Below are 14,746 nucleotides of genomic sequence, written 5' to 3'. Positions count from 1 at the left end.
AGGGGAGGTTGCAACACACTTGCAATGTGCACGGACAGGGGAGGCGATTCAATGCAGAGGACGAACAGTAACCACTGCAGATTGCACAAGGGAAGATATATTTAACACTCCGAAACACCAACACTCTCAAGAACATGTCCGCGGTGTTCCTCCCTCCGTATTTTTTTGGCGAAGAAAGAGCAAAAGTCCTTAGCCTTCCAACGCTAGATATGCTGACAAGGCATAGAGGGGGGAAGAGGGAGAGGAGGACAGCACTGGTTTCTTACGCGATCTCTTTGCAGGAGGAGGGGACGATGCAAAACGTTTCCTTCCAGTCCTCCCAGCCGACAAGGCAGCCACTTATCATCCAAATCAGAGTCCAACCTCTTAGGCACTGCCTGGCATATACCCTCAGAACTGATCTGCAAGAGAAGGCTCCGATAGTATGGAAAAGAGATGCAGCGAACTGGGCGGCAGAGATGACGTCACAGCTGAGAGAAGAATACAGAGGAACAACTGGGAGTGACATCATCGATGGAAGTGACGTAACAAGTGGTGATGATCGTCACGGCTTCCCCTCGGTCTGAAGGGGAATCAGATGCCACTAGCGGAGGATTACACAACGACGGATCCCGTGATGTCATCAACGGGGGGGCTGATGCCACGGCTTCCCTCGGACTCGAAAAAGCGGCAACAGTAACTGGCAAGAAGCAATACAAGATGGCTGACCTTGGCTACCCATGAAGACAAGGCAGGGAGGAGGAGGAAGGGCCCTGGCCAGCCTGGGGAGGGGGGGTAGCGAGCCTCCAAAAAGTGCGCTAGCAACCCCTCCAAGGACGGGGGACCCCCTAGCCCGAGCATCTTCCAAACTGCCGCCATCTTGGCCGCCTCCGACTCTGGGATAAATGAGAAATAATGAAAAAGCCTCCCCCTTCCCAGGAATCAAATTAACTCCTGAAGAACAGGTGACATTACAAAAATCAGCCTGGGGGCCTCCCGATACCTCCAGTGACGAAACAATGGAAGGAAAAGGAAGGAGACAGAGCACAACACTACTATGGGGGGTGAATACTGCAGGAGACAAAGCATCGGGGAAGAGGCAAAAAACCTTCCCGTGAAGGAAGAGTCAAAATCCTCTGATGCTCTCTCTTGCTATAAAATGACTTCCCACTGCTCTTTAGGCCATGCCTGGCATTTCATGCAAGGATTCGTTATAGTACAAAAATTAGAACATTACCTGCTACACGTGATGTGGGGATCGGTCGCCACTGAAGCCAAAAAACGAGAAACGGAAAACCTGGAATTCCAGGCCACACACGTTGATGAGGCTGAGGAGCAGAAGCAGGCCACAATATCAGCACTAAAGCACTAACCAAACAAACGAAACGGGCAATGGACTGGGTAAAGGCAAAGAGAGGTCAGCCACAACTCTCATCAAGCGGTGGTTAAAGAAAAGACTGACGCAGTGGCGTAGGTGCGTGGTCCTTTACCACTCTTCACCCGAACTACGCATGCATTGCCAGCATATCACAAGATTCCGTGCTTTCATCTGCTTTTTTAACCGGATCCAGCTAGGCGCTAGAAATTATCCTCTTGTTAAGACCAAAGGTTTGTTCGCGTATGAACAAAATAATAATAATATTAATAATAATAATAATAATAATTAATAATAATAATAATAATAATAATAAGACATGAAGGAATAAACGACAATGACGTAAATGGAACCTCTGGCAACATATGTGGCGCCGTGGAGGAGTGGGTTAGGTCGTCAATGGACTTCAAGTCAAGTTAAGCAACATTGCGGCTGTCAGACGTTGGATGGGTGACCGCTCTCCTCGCGTTGATTCCTTGGGAAAGGATCTTTACCATAATTTCCTCAGTCTACTCAGCTGTAAAATGAGTACCTATCCCTGATGGGGTAGGGTCCAGCTATGGGTTAAATAGCAAAACTCAGCAATGATGGAAAGACATGAAGGAATAAACGACAACGACGTAAATGGAACCTCTGGCAACAGAGGAGCTTCGTCCGGCAACCAGGCATTCAACCCAATTGAAGGGGAAGAACGGTCAGGTACTTGGAGGTCGTCATTCCAGCAACTGATCACCACACAACGACAGTCATCAACAGCCTGAGATTGGAGCTACAGAAGCAAAAAGGAAGAAATGGAAAAGAGAAGAAAATAAGGAAATATGGAGATGCTATAACAGAAGCAACCCTGACGGAGAGGGATATAGAAGAAGATTGGTCAACATCTGGAATGAGAGGAATAACCCCCAAACAGAGCAGAGGCTGGCAGACCAAGTAAGAAACATAAAGAAAAAGAACTGGCTCTCCCCAACAGAAAGAGAAGAACTGGAAAGGGAAATGTCACACGACAACGAATTACACGAAGACGAACTGAGAGACGATGCCACAGAAGACGACAGGGAGGATGAGGTATCAACAACGACACACGAAGAAACACCGACGAAGTAACAGAGAGGACGGAATGGGTATAAAAGATTAGACAATGGATGGAGCCAGATACAGAGAGAACAAAGATCCCCTCCTGAAAGCCTACAACACCAAGAAATTAAGGGAGAAAACAATTGAGGGTCAATAAAATAAATGGGCATAATACACACCAGTATCACAGAAACAAATAACTTGGTATATGCAGGAGCAAGATTAGTAGCAGAACTGATGGGACAACGAACACCAACGCCAACCACACCAACCACCCAACAGAAACCAAAACAGTAACCTCCTTGGAAAAGGCGCCTGGAAAAGCAAATCATTGGTGATGAGATCTGACTTGAGTAAACTGAAAGAGATGGCAGAAAAAAGGCTAAGAAGCAAGAAAACAAGGGAGGAACTCAACGAGAAATACAAAAGTACAAGAGAGGGGTGGGACTAAACAACACAATCAAAGATGTAAAAGCACCATAAGATCCAACGTTAATCGGTACATGACAGGAATAAGGGATACCAACAGAACAAACTATTCGGAACCAACCAGCCAAAAGAACTATACAGCCAACTAAGAGGGGTGGAAGACAACCACCCAGAAATTTCCTGAAGCGAACCAACGTAAGAGACTCTGGGAAAACATATGGAGCAACCCGGTATCACACAACAAACATGCAACATGGCTCCAGGAAGTCAAGGTAAGAAGAAACAGGGAGAATAAAACAAAGATTCACAGAGATCACGACAGACACAGTCAGACAGGAAACAACTAAAGACCCCAATGCCAAAACTGAAAGCCCCAGGTCCCTATGAAGTCCAGTGGATACTGGCTCAAAAAACTTCAAGGCCCACACCACAGAATAGCAGAACATCTCCAGCATTGTATCTCATAAATCACCAAGCACCAAATGGCTGACCTCACAGGAAGAACAAAAATCCTTATACAAAAAGACAAGAGTAAGGGAAATATAGCCATAACTACAGGCCTATCACCTGCCTACCAATAATGTGGAAGTTACCAAGTACCAACAGGTATCATCAGTGAAAAGGCATATACAACTACCTAGAGGATACAAACACCATCCCCAACCAACAGAAAGGCTGCAGAAGGAAGTGTAGGGGCACAAAGGACCAGCTCCTGATAGACAAAATGGTAATGAAGAACAGTAGGAGAAGGAAACCAACCTAAGTATGGCATGGATAGACTATAAGAAAGCCTTCGACATGATACCACCACACATGGCTAATAGAATGCCTGAAAATATATGGGGCAGAGGAAAACACCATCAGCTTCCTCAAAAATACAATGCGCAACTGGAATACAATACTTACAAGCTCTGGAATAAGACTAGCAGAGGTTAATATCAGGAGAGGGGTATCTTCCAGGGCGACTCACTGTCCCCACTACTCTTCGTAGTAGCCATGATTCCTATGACAAAAGTACTACAGAAGATGGATGCCCGGGTACCAACTCAAGAAAAAAGAGGCAACAGAATCAACCATCTGATGTTCATGGACGACATCAAGCTGTATGGTAAAGCATCAATCAAGGAAATAGATACCCTAATCCAGACTGTAAGGATTGTATCTGGGGACATCAGGATGGAGTTTGGGAATAGAAAAATGCGCCTTAGTCAACATACAAAAAACAAAGCAAAGTAACAAGACTGAAGGGATATGAAAGCTACCAGATGGAGCAACATCAAACACACAGATGAGACAGGATACAAATACCTGGGAGTAATGGAAGGAGGGGATATAAAAAAAAAAAAAAACACCAAGAGATGAAGGACACGATCAGGAAAGAATACATGCAGAGGCTCAAGGCGATACTCAAGTCAAAACTCAACGCCGGAAATATTGGATAAAAGCCATAAACACATGGGCAGTGCCAGTAATCGATACAGCGCAGGAATAGTGGAATGGACGAAGGCAGAACTACCGCAGCATAGATCAGAAAACCAGGAAACATATGGACAATACACAAAGCACTAAACCCAAGAGCAAATACGGACAGACTATACATAACACGAAAGGAAGGAGGGAGAGGACTACTAAGTATAGAGGACTGCGTCAACATTGAGAAAAGAGCACTGGGGCAATATCTGAAAACCAGTGAAGACAAGTGGCTAAAGAGTGCATGGGAAGAAGGACTAATAAAAGTAGACGAAGACCCACAAATATACAGAGACAGGAGAATGACAGACAGAACAGAGGACTGGCACAACAAACCAATGCACGGACAATACATGAGACAGACTAAAGAACTAGCCAGCGATGACACATGGCAATGGCTAACAGAGGGGAGAGCTAAAGAAGGAAAGGCCGAAGGAATGGATAACAGCGGCACAAGATCAGGCCCTAAGAACCAGATATGTTCAAAGAACGATAGACGGAAATAACATCTCTCCCATATGTAGGAAGTGCAATACGAAAAATGAAACCATAAACCACATAGCAAGCGAATGCCCCGGCACTTGTTGCACAGAACCTAGTACAAAAAGAGGCATGATTCAGTGGCAAAAGCCATCCACTGGAGCCTGTGCAAGAAACATCAGCTACCTTGCATGTAATAAGTGGTACGAGCACCAACCTGAGGGAGTGATAGAAAACGATCAGGCAAAGATCCTCTGGGACTATGGTATCAGAACGGATAGGGTGATACGTGCAAACAGACCAGACGTGACGTTGATTGACAAAGTCAAGAAGAAGTATCACTCATTGATGTCGCAATACCATGGGACACCAGAGTTGAGGAGAAAGAGAGGGAAAAAATGGATAAGTATCAAGATCTGAAAATAGAAATAATAAGGATATTGGGATATGCCCAGTGGAAATCGTACCCATATCATAGGAGCACTAGGCAACGATCCCAAGATCCCTGAAAAGGAATCTATAAAAACTAGAGGCTGAAGTAGCTCCAGGACTCATGCAGAAGAGTGTGATCCTAGAAACGGCACACATATTAAGAAAAGTGATGGACTCCTAAGGAGGCAGGATTGCAACCCGGAACCCCACACTACAAATATCACCCAGTCGAATTGGAGGACTGTGATAGAGCAAAAAAAAAAATAAATAAATAAATAAATAAATAAATAATAATAATAATAATATAATTAATATGTAGGAAGCAAGACCCTCTCTCAAGCAATGTTTTATTAAAATAATGTTTATTTTCAGCTGCGTACGCTTGTAGAGATTCTTCTCTATTTTTTTTGAATAAGAGCTTTTTCCATAATACTTAAAACAGGTTAAGTAAGAGTACCCATGGAGGTCATTATCAAATACAGGGTCAAGATCGGAGTATATATTTAAATTTTACAGATAAACTATGATGAATAATAATCTTCAGTCATTTACGGTCGGTCTCTCTCTCCTCTCTCCCCCTCTCTCCTCTCTCTCTTGGCTCTCTCTCTCTCTCTCTCTCTTTTCTAGCTTTTGTTCTGGAGCTGCCAGACATCCTCTAAGCTGGGAAGCTGAGGGTGGACTGCTTCTGGTGTGGGTGTCCATCCTCCTTATATTTTGGGGTCATCAGCAAGGTTTTGTTTGTTTTGTAATGTGTTTTACATTGCATGGAACCAGAGGTTATTCACCAACAGCACCAACTGCTTTATGTGACTTCCAAACCACGTTGAGAGTGAACTTCTATCACCAGCAATACACTCTCTCACTCTTCAGTGGAATGCCCGAGAATTGAACTTGCGGCCACCGAGGTGGCATGCCAACAACACCAAACCATCACACCACTGAGCCGCTTTCTACCCCATGCTGATCTCCTATTAACTGGAGACCTACCACCACCAGCCAATAGGAGATCAGCATGGAGACGACCCCAAATATAAGGAGGACGGACACCACACCCCAGAAGCAGTCCACCCTCAGCTTCCAGTCTAGAGGATGTCTGGCAGCTCCAGACAAAAAGCTCGCTACACGAGAGAGAGAGAGAGAGAGAGAGAGAGAGGGGGAGAGAGAGAGAGCGAGTAGAGAGAGAGCGAGGTACATTGACTTTGATGACTATGATATTATTTATCTGTAAAATCGAAATACACACACAGATCTTGACCCTGTATTTGATAATGACCTCCATAGGCACTCTACTAGCCTGTTTAAGTGGTACAGAAAAAGCTGCTTTTCGAAAAATAGAGAAGACTCTCTACAAGCGTAACGTTGCTGAAGTAGCTATTACTTTTAATAAAGAATATAATAATAATAATGAGCTACCAAACAGTACAAAAAAAAAAACATCACAAGTAGCAGCAGGAAGGTTGGAATGGGTGGAAAAGAACAGACAATGGACGAAGCCAGATACAGAAAGAACAAAGATCCCCTCCATGAAAGCCTACAAAACAACAAAAGTAAGGAAGAAAAACACAGAAACTAAGAGAAAAGTGAAATCAGTGAAAATAATGAGACTAACAGTACCACACCACAAGAATCACAGAACAAATCAACCTGCATATGCAGGAACAAGACTAGTAGCAGAACTCATGGGGATACAAACACCAACACCATCATCACAACCAACTCAACAGAAACCAAGTCAGTAACCACCTTGGAAAAGGTGATGGGAAAAACAAATCATGGTGTCAGGATCTGTCATAAGTAATTTGCAAGAGAGGATAGACAAAGGCTAAGAAGCAAGAGAAACAAGGGTGGAACTGAATGAGAAATATATAGTGGAACCTCGACATAAGAAAGTCCCTACTTACAAAAAATCCAAGTTATTTACGAAAGCAAAGACGAAGATTTCTTCGCTTCTGTATATGAAAATAATTCAGGTTGCAAAAGGATAAAGTCCGAGATTCGCCCGGACCGTCGAGAAAAATGTTAAAACTCTCGCGCCGCCAAACTGACAAGACTCGCCACCATCCTCCCGCTCTCCCATTGGTTGCTAGTCACTGCTGTAAGATCCTGCTCTCCTATTGGTCAGCATCTGTCCCATCATCCCTCTACGTAAAGGCGTCCCTCGACCACTTCATCACATCGTTATCGTACGCACGCGGAATTCGTTCGTTCACATAGATTTCGTTTGTTAACGTAAATTATTCGTGTTAGTGATTTCTTTCTTTCTTCGTAGTAAGTTACTTTATGTGTTTTGTGTCTGAACTCAATTAACTTAATTAGCCATGGGGCCCAAGAATGTTGCTGAAGTTCACTGAAAGATGGAGATAATTAAAAAGTATGAAGCTGGCATGTGGTTGAGTGTGTTCGCTAAGGAATACGGCCAAAATCCGTCGACAATAGGCACCAACCTTAAGCAGAAAGAAGCCATCAAAGCAGCTACACCTTCCAAGGGCATGATTATTTTGTCCAACAAGAGGAGCCACGTGCATGATGAGATGGAGAGGCTGCTTCTTGTATGGATTATAGACAAAGAAATCACTGGCGATATGATAACTGAAACGGCAATCTGCCACAAGGGCAGTGCTATTTTTGGTGATCTGATTTGATAAATTCCGTAAACGGACTGACACCATTCGGTGGTGGTGCAGCATGGGGGAGGCTGCCAGCTCGACACGAAAGTGGCAGAAGCCTTTAATAAGACGTCAACGAGATGACGATCAAGGAAGGCTACAGTTCTCAGCGGTCAAGGAAGGCTACAGTTCTCAGCAAGTCTTCAATTGTGACGAGACTGGCCTTTTTTGGAAAAAATGCCTTGTCGGACGTACATCATGGAAGAAAGAAGAAGAAGCTACCCGGGCATAAACCTATGAAAGACATGGCTTACGCTCGCACTTTGTTCCAACACCAGTGGGATTGTAAGGTCAAGCCCCTACTTGTGTATCATTCCGAGACTCCTCGAGCCTTCAGGCCGCCACAGTGCTAAAGGAGAAGCTTCCGGTGATGTGGAGGGCTAATGCGAAAGCCTGGGTAACGAGACTTTTGTTCACCGAGTGGGTAAATCTGTGTTTCGGCCCGACAGTGAAGAAATTCTTGGAAGAGAAGTGCCTCCCTCTGAAATGTCTGCTGTTGTTGGACAATGCCCCTGCTCACCCTCCTGGCCTCGAGGAAGATATCCTAGCGGAGTATTCTTTCATCAAGGTTCTTTATCTTCCGCCTAACACCACCCCTCTCCTCCAGCCCATAGACTAGCAAGTGATATCAAACTTCAAGAAGCTGTATACGAAACATCTTTTCAAGAGATGTTTCGACATCACCGATACCACAAACCTCACCTTGCGTGAATTTTGAAGGAGCATTACGAAGTTGTGATATGCATCCGACTCATTGATCAAGCTTGGCAGGAGGTTTCGAGGCTAACCTTGAATTCTTCGTGGAGGAAACTCTGGCCTGATGCCATATCCGCCCGAGACTTCGAGAGATTCAACGTGGGCGAAGCTGATGCAGATTCAGAAACAGTTGACGATCCTGAAACTGTTTCGCAACCAGATCTTGACAAGATCGTTGCACTCGGCAAGTCCATGGGGCTGGTCGTTGACGAGGACGACATCAATGACCTTCTCAAGGAGCACCAAGAGAAGCTTATGACAGATGACGTGAAGGAGTTGGAGGCCATGCAACTGAAAACCTGAAAATCCACATGGAACAGTCAAAGGAATTACTTGAAAACAGACTTCTCTTAGAACAGCAAACCTCAAAAAACTTCTCTTGGAACAGCGAACCTCAAAAAACTTCTCTTGGAACAGCAAACCCCAAAAAACTTTTCTTGGAACAGGAAACTTCAAAAAACTTCTCTTGGATCAGCAAACCTCAAAAAACTTCTCTTAGAACAGCGACCCTCGGAACAGCGACCTTCAAAACACATATCTTGGAACAGCAAACCTCAAAAACTATCAGGAAAAGTCAAAGGAATTTCTTGGATAACCAGCTTCTCTTTGAACAGAATATATACCAAGTACCAACTCAAATTTCACAAAGGGAGAAAGATGATCATTGGCTCCATTCACCATGCACATACAGTACTTGAAAATATACACAAAAGATAGCAAAAAACTATTGGAATGGTCAAGAATGTAAAAACATAAAAGAACAATGTTGGAACATAAACAGAGAGAGAGAGAGAGAGAGAGAGAGAGAGAGAGAGAGAGAGAGAGAGAGAGAGAGAGAGAGAATCATGGTTCTATTACTCACTTTTTAAGGCCAGACTTGTCAGGATGGTTCTTATTCTCTTCTTGCCATTGTGTAAACTGTTTCTCTCCCAATTGGCAAATTGCCTGTCAAATTCTTTAAGATCTTCATCAGTCTGCAATGAAAAAAAAAAAATGAATTCACATTTACATAATATACAAAATTCACATTTACATAATATTTCAAAATTCACATTTACATAATGTACAATATTGTAAAAAAAATATACTTGTCTGTTTTGGGGATTGTTTGTACATTAAGTTCATGTTCGTGTTAGTTTGACTTCTGTTGTCTTTACCATACTTATTACAAGAACTCGTTTTAATTTTTCATTTATATAACTTTTGTCTGCATGAATACTTGATTTAACAGACTTGAACAATTTGCTTGACTTATTTATTTTTCCCTGATTTATTCCTCTAAAAAACACATACAGGCACTAACACATGTAAAAAAAAAAACATACATATATGTATGCATGCATATTCTTAATCCCTTGTGGCCAGGTACATGTATGTATGTTTACTTATACCTTGGGTGGATTCTGGAACACACACATACATGTCCAAGATTTTGCACCATACAATTTGAACTTTGTGGGAAAAATGTACCATGTGCTATACATCACTGTCCCACATTCCATCCAAGGATGATTTATAATTTTACGTACATTAAATATGCTCAGAATTTGTTACTGAGTTTAGCTCTTATATGTTATGATACTGTGTAAGCTGTAATTATAATTTTAAAAAATTATATATATAAATATAAATATAAATATATATCATATATATATATATATATATATATATATATATATATATATATATATATATATATATATAATATACGAGGGTTGTCTGTAAAAGAAGGTTCCCAAGATTTTTCACAATGAAAAAACATCATTATGGCATGGAACAATACATTTTTGGAAAGCTTAGACTTTTTTTCCTTATTTTTTCAACATAATCGCCATTGAGATCAATGCATTTTTGCATGCCGTGTACCATCTTCTTCATGCCTGAATTGTAGAAATCTCCCGCCACTCCACAAAGGTAGCTTAAACATCTTCTTTCAGATCCTCTCGGTTCTAAAATGCATTATGGAAGTTTGTACCTCTGTCTTTGAATTCTCTGCACCAATTGGCGCATATGTTGTGGCACTGAGGGCATGTTTATTGCGTAAAAAAATCAACAGAGTGCGTTCGATATTTTCACTTGATTTCATCAGAAATACTATGACTTTATAACATTTATCTTTTATCAGTGAAAACAGTAAAATGTGTTCTTTCATGCCAAATAGTTTTTTGATTAAAACTATTTGGCGTTTGACGGTGCTATACCGAAGTTTTGCCATTGCACACAATAATAGTTGTTAGCAGATGATCATTCTTTCCTCAGCTTCAGCTACAACTTGCAGCTTAAATTTAGCAGTATATGCCCTTGCCAATCTTTTATCCATAGCAAATAAGGATACGGTAATAAAAATATATCAGTCCTAATCTACTAACATCATTTGCAACATGACTAATGGTAATTTTTTACTATCGTATGGTGGGTTGAAATACAAGTAAACCACTGTTGTTATTGGCTTTCGTTGTTCATGGCAAATCAGCTGTTTCTAGCTGTATGCGTACACACAACAATATAACATTAATAACGATACTTTTTTACCATTCTTTGACTTTTTTAACTTAACCAGAAGATGGGATAGATAGAGAGATTGAGGAAAAGGGGTTAGCCTAACTATAAAATTGGATAGACAAAGAGGAGAAAAAGAGGTTAACCTATTGTTTGTGTGTTTGGGGCATGAAGCACGGTTCACTAACCGGAAAAATTTTTTTTTATTTTTCTTTTTAACATTTGGTTCGTAACCGGATTTGTTCAAGAGTCGAGGTACCACTCTCATGGCAGCCTAAATTTGAAATCTCCACTTGTGTAAGTGACTACCCTGACCCTTGGAGAACAATAGACACAACAAATCAGAGAAATTAACTACATCTGTGCTTTTATGCCCATCAGAGGGGAGGAGGGAGGGCTCCAATCTGTAATTATTTTAAGTATATTTTGAAACTCAATTGTATTATGAAAATACTGTTTTTCATTAAGTATGTTACCAAGTATTTACATAGCTGAAACAGACATTGATAGGAAGTGGGATCTATGGACAGTAAAAACAGTCAAATATGAAGATGAATTTGAACAAAATCTGTAAGAATTGTAAAATGTTTGTTCTCTTTACCTGGTAAGAGATCTACTGCATAAAATTGCTGCCTCTGTTCAGTGCTCATCTGACCTGCAGTGACTTGGCAGAATAGCCACCAGAGCCACTACTTTTATGTTGGAACTTTGGAGTAAAGGAGTATTCCAATTACCAGCAAAAGCATAATAGTAGTAAAGGGAGTATTCCAATTACCCACAAAGCATAATAATAAAGGATATTCCAATTACCCACAAAGCACCCGACAACGCTCTCACCTACACTGTAAAACAAATTAAAAACCATAACCCAACCACTAAAGACTGGTAGGCTCCAGGTATAAATAACCCTCCAAAAAGACTCAACATATTTCAATGGGAAGAGGTCAGGATAGGAAGGAATGCTTCCTATGCTTCTTCCCCCAATAACATGCTAGCCACCGATAATGGAACAAAGGTACAGTGGGGCCTCGTTATCCATGGGTGATAGGGCCCAGAACCCCCCGTGATAAGTAAATACCCGTGTTATCCTGATACCCCCCTCAAAAATGCTTAAAATTAAACTGCCTACTTCTAATAGTTAACCCACCCAAGACCACTATTCCAATGTTTATAACTGCCTACTTTAGTTCAAACACCAAATATGTTTTCACTATCACCTAAAACTAAATTCAAGACAGTTTTAAAGTTATTGTACAAAATTAGCCTTAAAAAATAAATGTAGTTATATGTACTACTACTGTACATATGTAGCCTACTAGCCTAGGGATTACAGCTAGAAGCCTACATACGCATGGTGGGCCTCTTTTTTTTACAAGGAAAGAGAGGATGAGTGTAAGAGAACTATCAAAATTATGTAAATCATATGGGTACTCACCAACAATCAATGTTGATAAAAGATGGCGATGATTTGCAGTGCAATCCAGTAATATAATAACGATAATGCTACCAGCAGTATGCAGCGAACATCTCTTCCCTTCGTCACACACGTTAATATATTCCACGTAAAAACCTTCATCTGACCTTAAGGCGTCTTTCCCATAAGAGTAAAAGAATCAGGGCTTTTGGATGCCACATAATTAACTCATTTATATGGGTACAATTTAAAGAACGCGCTGCACACCACATTTATAACAACACAAACAAAACTTGGACAAACGTGAGTAGAGCCAGTGTTGCCAAACTGGGAATGCAATTTCTTGCTAGATTTTTGTTCCATAAAAGGCTAAAAAAAATCACATACCGATATACTCGAATAACGTGCAAGCTCCCATATCGTGCGACCCCCAAATTTTCACCAATAAACAGTGGTTTTGTCATGTATCTCATGTATCATGCAAGTTCATAAGGTTGGTGGTTTAGCCTGCTAATGGCCGAGTCATTCAGATGTGTGCTGATGCTAGTCAAGTTACGGTAATTTCTTATTAATCTCGAGAATTGAATAGAAAATCTCAAGATTAAAAAAAATCCCAAGATAATAAAATAATTGTAAAAATAACAACGCTTGGAGTCCTTAATCATTATCTCTCTCTCTCTCTCTCTCTCTCTCTCTCTCTCTCTCTCTCTCTCTCTCATCTCTCTCTCTCTCTCTCTCTCTCTCTCTCTCCTCTCTCTGGAATAAATACGTACGTACCGTAATTTGAGTCTTTCACCAACAGGTATCAGTAAATGTGTAGACATTGTGTGCGTGTTTTAAAAAAATGTGCAGTACACACACATTCCGATGTTTCGGTTTTTTGGAATTGTTTCAGATTTCGGAAATGTAGGTCAGATGCATAATCAAACAAACACCACTACTGCAGCAAAAACATTTTTTCCCTTTATGTTTTTCATTATTGTTATTTATTAATTACAGTTTATTTAAATAAATATTAATATAATACTGTTAAATGAATGTGAGATAATTAAGATCACCTATAATAAAATAGTGGGACAATTAATACCATATGTTCACTAATAGGTATTATTTTCAAAAACAAAACATTCCGTAAAACACAAAAAATATGTACATAACAATCAAAATATAATAATGTTTTGCAGTTCAACTTGTGAATTTTAACAATAAGTATGACTATATAATATATTTCACCATATCGATCTTGAAGTTAAAGAGTCGTAAAATTCTGAGGATGGTCCGGGAAAAGGATTTGTACTTTGTGATTACGTATCGCTACAACACCATGTGGTATTTTCATACCACTATATTGATGACGCATCGCTACTACACACTGGTGTTTTTTCATACCACTATACGTTAAAGTTAAAAACAATGATCATATATTATTGTTTTCACGAAGGAATAATTATAAGAAAGAAAAAATTATTGAGTAATTATTGAGTAATTTTTGCCGTCAGCAGTCAGAAAATCACGAACATGGTAACGTTCAAACCTAGTGCCATCCATGGCATATGTCTATAAATAGAACAGAAGCAGAGGGCAGTCATTGGATAACAGATCTCCATGGCTACCAACCAACCAATCAGGTGTTAGTTATACTACTCTGTAATTTCCTAGAATGAACGTTACACACACGAAGCTAACGATGATGTATGTTTTGCATACAGTACGTAGTTTTAGTTTTTATTAGTGTAAGTATTTTACTGATTTCATGAAGAATAGAATGATTCCTTCTCCTTACTTTGAATGCAAAATGGCTTGAAGATTCTTCCGCAAAAAGAAGAGAGAAAAAAAAATTTCCTTAGAAGATCATACCTATTTACTACGCCGGTGACATACCTTCAAAACAAAAAAATGCAGCTCTTTAATCTCTGGAAAAATGTTAATCTATCCCAGCGACTAACAACAAAAAAAATTTTTTTGTTTGTTTTATCTTCCAAGTAGTACTACGTAGTCCAGTGCACAGCTGTCGTCTAATCACTATCATATGATTAACTTTGTATATAAAAGTATGTGTATATAAACTGTTAACTTTGTATATAAAAGTATGTGTATATAACTGTATGTAGTATTTGTATACGATGTAAAATATGTATAGCCTAGTATTTATGCATTATATTATTAAAGTGT

The 14,746-nt window shown here is 40.4% G+C and overlaps 1 protein-coding gene across 1 annotated transcript in view; it reads right to left on the bottom strand.

Annotated features, from left to right (window-relative positions):
- The window catches only part of LOC135211968 (actin nucleation-promoting factor WASL-like), a 77,297-nt gene that overhangs the window by 4,653 nt on the left and 57,898 nt on the right, over positions 1 to 14,746 (bottom strand). Inside the window, exon 5 of the mRNA XM_064245223.1 lies at positions 9,524 to 9,635. Coding sequence (XP_064101293.1) covers positions 9,524 to 9,635 — 112 coding nt within the window. The remainder of the gene's footprint in view (positions 1 to 9,523; positions 9,636 to 14,746) is intronic.

This window comes from Macrobrachium nipponense, chromosome 40, assembly GCF_015104395.2.
Source record: "Macrobrachium nipponense isolate FS-2020 chromosome 40, ASM1510439v2, whole genome shotgun sequence".
In the NCBI taxonomy this organism is placed as follows: domain Eukaryota; kingdom Metazoa; phylum Arthropoda; class Malacostraca; order Decapoda; family Palaemonidae; genus Macrobrachium; species Macrobrachium nipponense.
This window is presented reverse-complemented; position numbering and strand designations above follow the sequence as displayed.